Raw genomic sequence first — 11996 nt, 5'->3', positions numbered from 1 at the left:
TTCCTGGGCTGACAAGCTGGGATCAGTCCAGTAGAGAAAGTGGCAAAATAAACTTGTACTTGCACTCATCTGTCTCCTGGAGACTGATCAGGTTGGAGTGGCAACTATTGGATTCTGAATTGGGTGCAGTCATCTTCATGGTCCCTTCCACTTCTAAGTCTGTGGTTTAGATGGTTAGTTTTTAACACTATGGTATGTCTGAATGTTTTTACAAATGATTTTTTATTTTGCTCCCTCAGTGTAGTGTTCTTGAGAACCTGAAAGAGCTACTGCAGAATTGGCTGTTGTGGCTTTCTATGGACATCCACCTGAAAACTGTGACGGACAGTTCTCTGTGAGTTATCTTACAACCCTTAACAAGAGATGTATCTGTATAAAAATATTTGCATATGGAGTTTTAATAGTGTGGCATGAGACTGAATTGTTTTTTGTAAATGTTTAGTCATACTTTTCTGAAATATATATATGTATGTGTATAATATATGTATATGTATGTGTATACATACATACACACACACTCACACTCTAGAGGCCCGGTGCACGAAATTCATGCACAGGTAGGGTCCCTAGGCCTGGTCGGCCATCAGGGCCTATTGGGGCCTTCTGGCTGCTGGCTGGGGCCTTCCTTCCCTGGCTCCCAGCTGCTGACCAGGGCCTTCCTTCGCTCCGCACTGCCGCCTGGTGGTCAGTGCACATCATAGCAAGCTATTGAACTCCTGGTCTGCTGGCTGAACTCCTGAGGGGACACTTTGCATATTAGCCTTTTATATATATAATATATATACTAGAGGCCCAGTGCATGAATTCATGCACCACTGGGGTCCCTTGGCTTGGCCTGTGGGATTGGGCCGAAACCGGCTCTCCAACATCCCCCAAGGGGTTCCGGATTATGAGAGAGTGCAGGCCAGGCCGAGGGACCCCACGGTTACACGATTGGGGCCTGGGAGGGATACTGGAGGTTGGCCAGCCAGGGAGGGACTGAGGGAGGGCCTGTCTCGCTCAGTCCTGATTGGTCGGACCCCAGCAGCAAGCTATCTCGCTCAGTCCTGATTGGTCGGACCTCAGCAGCAAGCTAACCTACCGGTCGGAGCATCTGCTCCCTGGTGGTCAGTGCACATCATAGCAAGCATTTGAGCGGCCTTAGCATATCATTAGCATATTACGCTTTGATTGATTGAACGGCTGACTGGACTGGACACTTAGCGTATTAGGCTTTTACTATATAGGAGATATCTACACTAATAAAAGAGAGACATGCAAATTGGTGTCACTCCGCTACGCCAACCAGCCAGTCAGAGCGACTATGCAAATCAACCCAACAAAGATGGAGGTTTATTTGCATACGCAGGCATGGAGCGAAGACTGAAGGCTCTGGCTGGAGTGACGACTGAAGAGGCTTGGCTTCTCCGCTGCGGCCGGACCAAAGGTCTGGGTCCCGGGTGCCGGAGGAAAACCGGTGCCAGGAGCCAGGGGAAGGAAGGCCTGTTGCGCGAATCTTCGTGCAATGGGCTTCTAGTGTGTGTGTGTGTGTGTGTGTGTGTGTGTGTGTGTGTGTGTGTGTGTATTTACTTTTCACTCTTCTTTCTTCCCCACAATCCTGTGAGGAAGGTTAATTCTTCAAGTTCTAATATGTAAATCAGAAAGTAAATCCTAAACATCTAAGTGACTTTCAAGAATTAATATAGCAAAACATTGTGGAGCTGACATTAAAACTTGCAACTTTGGCTTTAATTCAGTTTAGCTCACTTTGTAAAATGTATTCTTATATATAAGAAGTCAATTTTGATGCTGGCTAGGAAAATCTGTAATTATGTTGTACAGTTTTGTTTTTTGTTTCTCTGATGTATTTTGGTTATAGATGTGAATTTCCATTATGATGGTTATTGTTAACAATGTGTGCTTTACCCTTAAAGTGAAATTAAAAGGCTGAATTTCAAGGAATTGCATAATTAGGTTGTTACAACTCTACCTACAACCTTTGGCTTCTCCTATATTCTGTTATCTTCCACATTATTTTTAACATTGTTTTGAAAACTTTGTATTAAAGGAAATTACAAACATAAACAAAATTAGAGAAACTAGCATGATGTTACCCCATGTACATATCATCCAGCTTCAAGTTAATCAATACATGGTTAACTTTTTTTCATCTATAACATCTCTCTTTCCTCCTCCATATTAAAGCAAAACCCAGACATCATTTCAACTGTTGAAAAAATGATACTAGTATAACACCTAAATATTAATAGTTCTTAATATTTTTAAATATCTAATCAGTGTCAAATTCCCTATATTATCAGTCACATTCTTTATCAGATAAGGGTCCCTCAGCTTCAGTTGCAAATAGCTGGTGATTAGCTTAGTTAAAAGATAGGCCCAGACCTATTTTTTTGTATATCCCTATTCTTATAGTGATCTCCCATTCTGATAGTAGAATAAAAAAGAGAAGCTTCTTGGCAGTAGCTTGGGGAAATATATCATGTATCACTTTTGGAAAGAAATAGAGCATTTGTGGGTAGTAAAGCTGTGCTTCTCAAAGTGTGGTCCCTGGACCAGCACCATCAGCATCACTTGGCAACTTGTTAGAGATTCAAATTCTCAGGCCCTACCCTAGACCTGCTAACATAAACCCTGGAGGGAGGGATCCATTAGTCTGTGTGTTTATAGCAATTTTGGTGCAAGCTAAAGTTTGAGAACCACTATCATTAAGAAATTTCATTTAAATGCTTAACCTTTTTGAACACCTCAATTCTATTAAGAATAGTATGTTTGCATCTATAATCTTTGGCCAACTTGCAGGGTAAGTCTTAGGCATCCTCATCTCGGTACTTTACAATTTCTATATTTTCTTTCCCCAGTACTAGGATCCTTTTTAAATTAGTGTCGTACATTTTGGGAAGGCATTTAAAAAGGAGCTCTGCTTTCTAAAATTCTTAAAACAAGTAAGTGGACGTAAATGTAGATTATGCCCAGCCGGCGTGGCTCAGTGATTGAGTGTCAACCTATAAACCAGGAGATCACTGGTTTGATTTCCAGTCAGGGCACATGCCAGGTTGTGGTCTTGATCCCTAGAAGGGGGCGTGCAGGAGGCAGCTGATCAATGATTCTCATTGATGTTTCTCTTTCTCTATACCTCTCCTTTCCTCTTTGAAATCAATACAAATATATATTTTAAAAAATGTAGATAACTTTGCTTGTTGTAATACTACTTGTCATTATATAATATAGCTCTTATAAGTTTTCAGTAATTCCTGCTATATGGGGGGTATGGGTATAATGCCATGTCTCCATCATATGACCATATGCCATATGACTATCAAAAAGGGAGTAAATTGTAGTTGTGAATCACGAGGAACAAAAGGTAGGAAAACATTCTCAGCAATGTTCTCCAGGGGGGGCATTGTTGGTTGGCACAGTGACTGGAAAGAGGGTGTTCCCATCATTAGTACATAAGAGCCAGGGATATTAAACAAGCTGCAGAGGGTGGGGAATAGAATATAGTCCCTAACATCAAATTGTTTCATCTGAAATGCCAGCAGTGTCCTGTGGAGATACACTTTGAAGGATGCTTTTCTAAGCAATCTCCATTGTTCAAATTTATTTCACCTGCATTTACCAAGTGCTGCCAAAAATCATAGTTAAAATAGTTTTCCAAATGGCTGACTGACTATATGGATGCCCGCTTATTTGTTGTTTTTCCCCCCAATCACAATTTATTCCCTCTATGTCCTCTTCCACCTCCATCCTTTTCCTCCCTCCCCTTCCCTGGCAATCACCACACTGTTGCCCATGTCCATGAATTCTGTTTTTCATTTTTTGCTCAAGCCCTGCACCCCACCCCACCAATACCACCCTCCTCACCAGACCTGTCTGCCTGCTCTTTATATATGAGTCTGTCTTTATTTTGCGCGGTAGTTCAGTTTGTTCATTAAATTCCACATATGAGTGAAATCATGTGGTACTTACCTTTCTCTGACTGGCTTATTTCACTTAGCATAATGTTTTCCAGGTCCATCTACGCTGTCACAAAGGGTAACATTTTCTTCCTTTTTATGACAGCGTAATATTTCATTATGTAAATGTAACATAACTATTTTTATCCACTCATCTACTGATGGACACTTGAATTGCCGCTTATTTGGGTGGTCTCCTAATCTTTCCTTGCTTTCTCTGGCAATGAACTATCATGATGGTGGGAAATGGTAGAGTCATTATCATCTCTCAAGCTCAAAGACTATATACTATTCCTTTTTCCATGTGTATAACCATTGTTGGCTCCCTGGATCAGAGGGTAAAGCTATAAAAGCACATTCCTAGATTTTTTCCTAATCTGCTCAACAGTAGATTGAAGGACAGAAGTGAGTAGATGGATGAATTGAACCAATTATACCCATGATTTAAAGAGATACAGTTCAATGATTTGGGAAGAATGTAAAATATGCAAAATTTTTTTTTTTTACTAAAAGAATGAAAAAATGCCAAAAATTTTACTAATTCTTTTTTAGGAATGAATTGGATTCCAGTTAAAGTGAAATATTTTTTAATATATTTTATTGATTTTTTTACAGAGAGGAAGGGAGAGGAATAGAGAGTTAGAAACATCTATGGGAGAGAAACATTGATCAGCTGCCTCCTGCACACCTCCTACTGGGGATGTGCCCACAACCAAGGTACATGCCCTTGACTGGAATCGAACCTGGGACCTTTCAGTCTGCAGGCCGACACTCTGTCCATTGAGCCAAACCAGTTAGGGCTAAAGTGAAATATTTTTAACAGCATTTAATTCAGACAAAACTGGGTTTTGATTTGTGTGCTTTGAAACTAATTTGCTGACTGCTGTGATCCCTGGACAATAGATATTAACTACTTTGGTTATTATCTAAAGTCTGTTTGGAGCTTAATCCTTTATTTCTCTGATATTTACTAGTAGAGTGATTGCTGAGGCTATTATATGAATTGATCTTAATGGTTTCCTAGAGTGCTGTGTAGTTTTATGGTTAATCACTGTGGTTTAAAAAAAGTGAATTATACATTAGGACACAGATCATTTTCTGAAATACCTAACAACTTTTGCTATATTTATTCAGCTTTAGCTTGGAAATTGTGAGGAATTTTGCTAATATGTATCTGATTGTCATGTTTTCTTGCAGAGAGACAACTTTCAGTGGATCCATGCAGTCTGTGTTTGAACTAATTCACTATGTAGGGTGGCTGTCCACTAATGCATTGCGCTTGGAAAGCAACAGTACTTTCTTGCTGCACTTTGTTTTGGATTTCTATGAGAAGGTGGTACACATCCTATTTACCCTATTTAGATTTTTGTGATGGCTTTCTGCTTTAATCACCTGTTATTTCAATTTTATTTATAATCATTAAGTTGGACTATGACCTTGTTAGCATAGTTAAATAAGCTATATATTTTAAAGTTAATGATTATATTCTCACATGAATAAGTGACTTTCATAAAACAAAATGGAAAAACAAATGCTTTTTTTGAAAATTCCAAGTTCTCCTGAATAATGCTGGCCTTAGACAGAAGTCTGTCTCTAGCATCACTTTTTGCTCATCCTTTATACGTCCCAACCCTTGGCAAAAAATTGAAAGTACCTTCTTGTTTCTTCAGCTCTTTGCTCCCATCTTTCAACAGCTTTATTTCTCCTAGCACTTATGATTCTGGTGCTCTTATATTGTTTATGTCACCTGGACAGAACTATTATTCAGGAAGTAGTCACTATTTGTTTTCCTGGCTTCTTCCCTTCCCCAATACCTAGTTGTCTTGTATTAAATTTGCTTAGAAGCATATTCCTTTGTTTTCTAGGTTGACAGCTAGCTAATATATGGATAAGTCAGTATTCATGGAACTTAAGGAGAAAGAAATGCTTCCTTTCTCACCAACTCTGAGATCTGTCCCTAGAAAAAGAGAAAGATTTTAATGATCTTCTGAATATAATCCTCTATGATAATGGTCAGTGTTTGGTGAGGTACATTTTTAAGCAGGCTTGAGGCTACCTATTCTATTGATGGATCAGGAGCGCCCCAACTTGATGGTATATTATTGCTTATTCTCTACTAATGATTCTTTGGATGAACTTGGTTGAGGGTTCTGGGAGATAATCTATATACTGATGTTATATTCTCTCCAAAAGGTGTGTGACATATATATAAATTATAACCTTCCATTAGTGGTGTTGTTTCCTCCTGGGATCTTCTACCTTGCACTCCTCAGTCTGGATTCCAGTATCCTAAACCAGCTCTGTTACATTATGCACAGGTACAAGGCCTTTTTACTGTTTTATGAATTAGAACATTATAATTTTATCTTCATTTTCAATTATACAATAAGTTATAATTTATTAATATACTATAATAAATTTACTATATATAATGTGTAAAATATGAAAACAATAAAATTACTATCCATTTTATGCCAGGGCCCATGAAATAGGAAACATGGCTTTCTTTTGGAAATGACCTTGTGGTATGAGGCTATTTTAATTGTGTGTTTTATTTAAATGTTACTGGGGGGTATAAATTTTTAAAATTTATAGTAACATATTTTATGCAATGGTACTGCTGCACTCAGCATTGTTAATTCTTATTGCTGCGGCTTAGAGAAAAAGTAATTATTTGCTGATAACTGGTTTAGGTCTACATAGTTTCTCTGGTGAAAAGAACATTTTCTGGGAGGTTAGGGGATCTGTTGCCAGTTATATGAAACTGTATGTATTATTTCTGATCCCCTCTAATTCTTTCACTTATGGACTGAAATTTCTCTTTTTAGTCCTTAAGTGTAGACTCTTGGTATAACTTGCAGGACTATGCCAAGGTTAAAATGTTTAAAGACTAATTAGATAATAGTTCTCAGGCTCAAAGGAAAAGATTACATTTTAAGTGTACCCTTTATTTATCTGCACCTTTTTTCCACATTAATAAAATAGGTTCTGTATTAGTAACTGACTGCTTTTGAGTCTCTATTAATTTTTAATAGTGAAACATTAAAAGCATTTTCTTTATTTTTTCCTTTTTATTGAAGTATAATTTACATATAGTTAAAGTGCATATCTTAAATCTACAACTCAATATATGAGCCTCTGATTTTTATTCCTTGAGGAGAATGTACCATAAAGGATTTAAAACCTTAACTAGATAGCTGGATATTTGTGTATGTGCACATCTGCATATCTAAAATGTATACTTTTGCCCCACTGGTGTGGCACAGTGATTGAGCTTCGACCTACGAACCATGAGGTTCAATTCCCGGTCAGGGCACATGCCCAGGTTGTGGGCTCGATCCCCCAGTGCAGGGTGTGCTCAGGCAGCCAATCGATGATTCTCTCTCATAATTGATGTCTCTCTCTCTCTCTCTCCCACTCTCTTCCTCTCTGAAATTAATAAAAATATATATTAAAAAAGATTTTTTTAAAATGTACACTTGTATGTTTACATTTCAAAGGCATTTAATGTTAAGCATTTCATTCCATTTGTTCATCCTTTTAGATACCGTAATAATTTGACAGCTGCAAAGAAAAATGAGTTGATACTAAAGGTATGCATGATAAACCTCTGTTAAGTCACCATTGTTTAAAAATTGAGTGTAGATATACTGGTATATGATCTGCTGGGAATAAGAAGGGAAGGGAGAATAGGTGATGATGACACTTTTTTTTTCTTTCCCAATAGAAAAAATCAGAGTTCATATTCAGCAGCAAGACCTATCAAGAATATAATCACTATTTAACAGCCATGGTTGGTTGCCTGTGGACATCCAAACCCTTCCAGAAAGGATCGTATTTTGATCCCGAAGTCTTTAAAATGATTGGAGTAGCAAAGTATAAAACCAGTTTAAATTTAGTCCATCACCCTGCTCTATTGAGTTATGCTATTTCCTTTTTGCTAAAGGTAAGGATAGTTAAAAGATTTTTAGATTTTATAGAGAATACCATGATGGCAGGAATAGAAAATGCCATAAATTTATTGTGTCTGAATTGCAAAACATGTTTAATCATTCTTTTTTTGAGTACCAGCTAAATTTTGGATATTGTGGTAAGCTCTGTAGATCAATTTGTTATACTATTGCCATCTTAACGATGTTATATCTTCTAATCTATGAACATATTATGTCTTTCCATTTATTTAGGTCCTCTTTAGTTTTTTTTATAGTTTTCAATTTATGTTTTACTTTTGGATTCCTAAGTATTTTATTTTTGATGTTATTATAAATGAAATTGTTTTATTCATTTCATTTTCAATTGCTTATTGCTGCTATATAGAAATGCAATTAATTGCCTTGTGAATATTGATCTTATATCCTGAAACTTTGTTGAACTTATTTATTAGTCTTTATAGCTTTTCATTGGATTCTTCAGGGTTTCCCGCAAACAGATGATTTTATTTCCTCCTTTAAAATCTGGATGCCTTTTTTTTCTTGCCTAATTGCATTCCCTACAGCCTCAGGTACAATGAATGTTGAAGAAAAGTGGCAAGAATGGACAGGTTTATTTTTTTTCTTGGTCATGGGGAAAACAGATTTTTGCCAGTATGATGTTAGGGGTTTCCATGGATGCCTTCATGAGGTTACCCTTCCAGTTTTAGTTTGTTGAATGTTTTTTATCATGAAAGGGGTGTTAGATTTTGTGAAAGGCTTTTTCTACTTCTACAAACATGATTATGTGGGTTTTTGCCTTTTATTCTGTTGACATGGTATATTCCATTAATTGATGTTCAGATGTTTAACCAACGCTACATTCCTGGGATAAATCTCGCGTGGTTATGGAGAACGATCCCTTTACATGTTGCCAGATTTGGTTTCCCAGTACTTGTGGAGGATCAGGGATATTGATTTTTCCTTGTGATGTCTTTGTCTGGACACTTTTATGAAGAAACAACCACTCTCAGTTTCTTGAATATCCTTCTAGAATCGTATTATACATTTCTTTGTAAATTATATTTTTCAACATTACACTATACTTTTCTGCTTCTTGATTTTTTTATTTAATATCTTGGCTTTTGTTTCATATTTGTACATAAAGGGCTTCCTCATTCTTTGTGATGTCTCTGTAGTATTTCATTGTATGGATCTAACATAAGTTAAATATATAACTTATAAGTTGAGCGTTTAAGTTGTTTCTTAACCTTGTTATTAAATTATACTTCAGTGAATGTTCTTAAACTATATGCATCATTTCAAACATATGTAGGTGTGTCTGTTGGATAAAATTGCTCCAAGTGGAATTGCTTTTAAAAGGGTATATCTTTTGTCCTGGCCAGTGTGGCTCAGTTGGTTGGAGAGTCATCCTGTATACTGAATGGTTGTGGGTTCAATCCCTAGTTGGGGCATGTACAGAAGGCAAACAATCGATGTTCTCTATTCTCTCTCGCATCACTTTCTTCCTTTCTTTCTCTCTCTCTCTCTCTCTCTCTCTCTCTCTCTCTCTCCCCCCCATCTCCTCCCCCCACCTTCCTCTCTCTCTAAAATCAATATGAATATCCTGCTTAGATGGGGAGGCTCAGTGGTTGAGCATCAACCTATGAACCAAGAGGTCACCAGTTCAATTCCCAGTCAGGGCACATGTCTGAGTTGTGGGCTCAGTCCCCCTAGGTGGCATGCAGGAGGCAGCCAATCGATGTTTCTATCTCTCTAGCCCTCTCCATCCCCTTCTCTGTAAAATAAATAAAAACATATTTTAAAAAATAAGAATGTCCTTGGGTGAGGATTTTTTTAAAAGGGTATATCTTTTTAATTTTATTAGGTATTGTCAAATTGCTTTCAGTAGAAGTTATACCAGTTTACATTATTGCTAACAATGAATGGGTGTCAATTTCTCCATACCCCTTCAACACTTGCATCCAGTTCTTATTTGGAAAAGCATGTAATGAATCATAGAGCAGAATTGCTTTTCATAAGTCAATTCTTTTTTTTTCTTTTCAAGTGTGTGTGTGTCTTATAAGACTCAGTCTCTGAAGTAGTAAATATTATCAAGTTGGACATAGATAAGCAAAGTTGTTTTGGGTGATTAGGAATTGATATATTCCTTTAAATCAGAAAATGGTTTTTAAAATGTTTAAGGTAGGTTGGTTCTGAAAGGAGAAATTCTAGTGGCACAGAGCACATGTAGCAGAAGGTGAAACTCCCATTTTTGTAATTGATGATGTTTCTGTATGGTTCTGAAAATAACGAGGCTTTAATGCCAATCTTTCTTTGAAAAGAGTGCTTTTTGAGCCCTGATTATCACCAGCTAATGGCTCACTAAGTATCTTACTTTTGAGGTGGAAAAAATAATCTCTGGTACCATGTTAGTATAATTGAATTCTGACAGTTTTACTGAATCATCACATTGTAAATATTTCAAATTAGCCAAATTTTTATAAGTAATTCAGTGAATTTAATTTGACCAATCAGTTCTCAGTATCAAAGAGCACAGCTCACTTTTTTTCTTAAATGAGATTCTATTTTTTTAATGTTTGTATTGATTTTTTAATGGTTTTTATTGATTTTAGAGAAAAGGGAGAGGGAGAAACATCGATCAGCTGCCTTCTGCACGCCCCATACTGAATATTGAGCCTGCAACCCCAGCATGTGCCCTGACAGGGAATCGAACCACTGACCTCTTGGTTCATGAGTTGGCTCAATCATTGAGCCACACCAGCTGGGCTGCAGCTCAATTTTTGAGTTGAAATATATTTTGAATATTTTTAGAGCCTACATTTCAGGAAATTCTGAAGTTCTAGGCTTTCTAATCATAAATTACCTTTGAATTAATAGCTATTTGTTTCTTTGTTTATTCATTTAATACATATTTATTTATTTATTGTCCACTGTGCTTCTGGCACTAGGGATACAGTGATTAAGAAGACAGATACTGCCTGGCTGGCATGGTTCAGTGGTTGAGCATCGACCTATGAACTAAGTGGTCGCAGTTCGGTTTCCGGTCAGGGCACATGCACGGATTGCAGGCTTAATCCCCAGTGTGGGGTGTGCAGGTGGCAACCGGTTGATAATTTTCTTTCATCATTGATGTTTCTATCTCTCTCTCCCTCTCCCTTCCTCTCTGAAATCAATAAAATGTTTTTTTTAAGGAAGATTGATACCATCTCTGCCACAATGGAGTTTATATGCTAATGAGAAGAAACAATAACCAAGTAATGTAATAAGTAGACATAATTTTTTTAAATGTTGAGAAAGGCTTTGTAGGACATAAGCAGGGTGGGGTGACAGAGTGACTTGAATGTTGTCAGGGATGGGTGTTCAAGAAGGCCTTTTTGAGGAGGTGACATTTGATCTGAGATTTCTTCTAGAAGATGAGAATAAGCCAGTTTGTGAATATCTGGATGAAGAGCATTCCAGGTAGTGGGAACAGTAAAATGGCTCCAGGGTTTCAAGATAAAAAGGAAGGCCAGTTTGATTTAGAGTTTAAGGAACAAGAGGGAGAATGGAATGAAATAAGGTTGGAGAAATCCAGGTACTGTTTATCTTATAGGTCTGTTAGGAGTGTATGTTAGCAGTTGAAAGATTTTTAAATAGGGTTGTAGTATGGTCTCAGTTGATCTTTAATAGAGATCACTTTGGCTTTTTCATGGAGGACAGAGTTATAAAAGGAGGCCCGAGTGTAGTGGAGGCACCAACTGGGAGGCTATTGGAGTCTAGACAAGAGATACTAATAGTGATAGTGGAATGAAGAGAAGCAGACTGATTTGAGATATATTGCAGAGGTAGAATAGACAGCATTTGATAACTTGATAGAAGTGGGAGTGAGGGGGGGGGAAAGGACTTTTGAGTTTTTTGAATTAAGCATCTGGGTTGATGGTGGCTCCATCTATACTAATAAAAGGGTAATATGATAATTAGATTGGGAGACCTTCTGGACAAAGCCATGGTGGCGGGGCCAAGGCAAAGGCGGTTAGGGGTGATCACGCCAGCAAGGGAGGGCAGTTGGGGACGATCAGGCCAGCAGAGAGAGGAGGGCATTTGGGGGCGAGCAGGCCAGCAGGGGATGGCA

The 11996-nt window shown here is 37.6% G+C and overlaps 1 protein-coding gene across 3 annotated transcripts in view; it reads left to right on the top strand.

Moving 5' to 3' along the window:
• Nucleotides 1-11996, top strand: part of CENPI (centromere protein I) — a 60492-nt gene that overhangs the window by 44106 nt on the left and 4390 nt on the right. Inside the window, exons 15-19 of one of the 3 annotated variants that reach the window (XM_006084681.3) lie at nucleotides 240-334; nucleotides 5151-5286; nucleotides 6147-6271; nucleotides 7498-7546; nucleotides 7681-7899. In XM_006084681.3, coding sequence (XP_006084743.1) covers nucleotides 240-334; nucleotides 5151-5286; nucleotides 6147-6271; nucleotides 7498-7546; nucleotides 7681-7899 — 624 coding nt within the window. Of the gene's footprint in view, nucleotides 1-239; nucleotides 335-5150; nucleotides 5287-6146; nucleotides 6272-7497; nucleotides 7547-7678; nucleotides 7900-11996 lie in introns of those variants that run through there. The other 2 variants (XM_023750469.1, XM_023750468.1) reach the window with 2 other exon arrangements.

The sequence above is a fragment of the Myotis lucifugus genome, unplaced genomic scaffold (genome assembly GCF_000147115.1).
Source record: "Myotis lucifugus unplaced genomic scaffold, Myoluc2.0 scaffold_13, whole genome shotgun sequence".
Lineage (NCBI taxonomy): Eukaryota > Metazoa > Chordata > Mammalia > Chiroptera > Vespertilionidae > Myotis > Myotis lucifugus.
The sequence above is the reverse complement of the archived record's forward strand: the minus strand, read 5'-3'. Positions and strand labels throughout refer to the sequence as shown.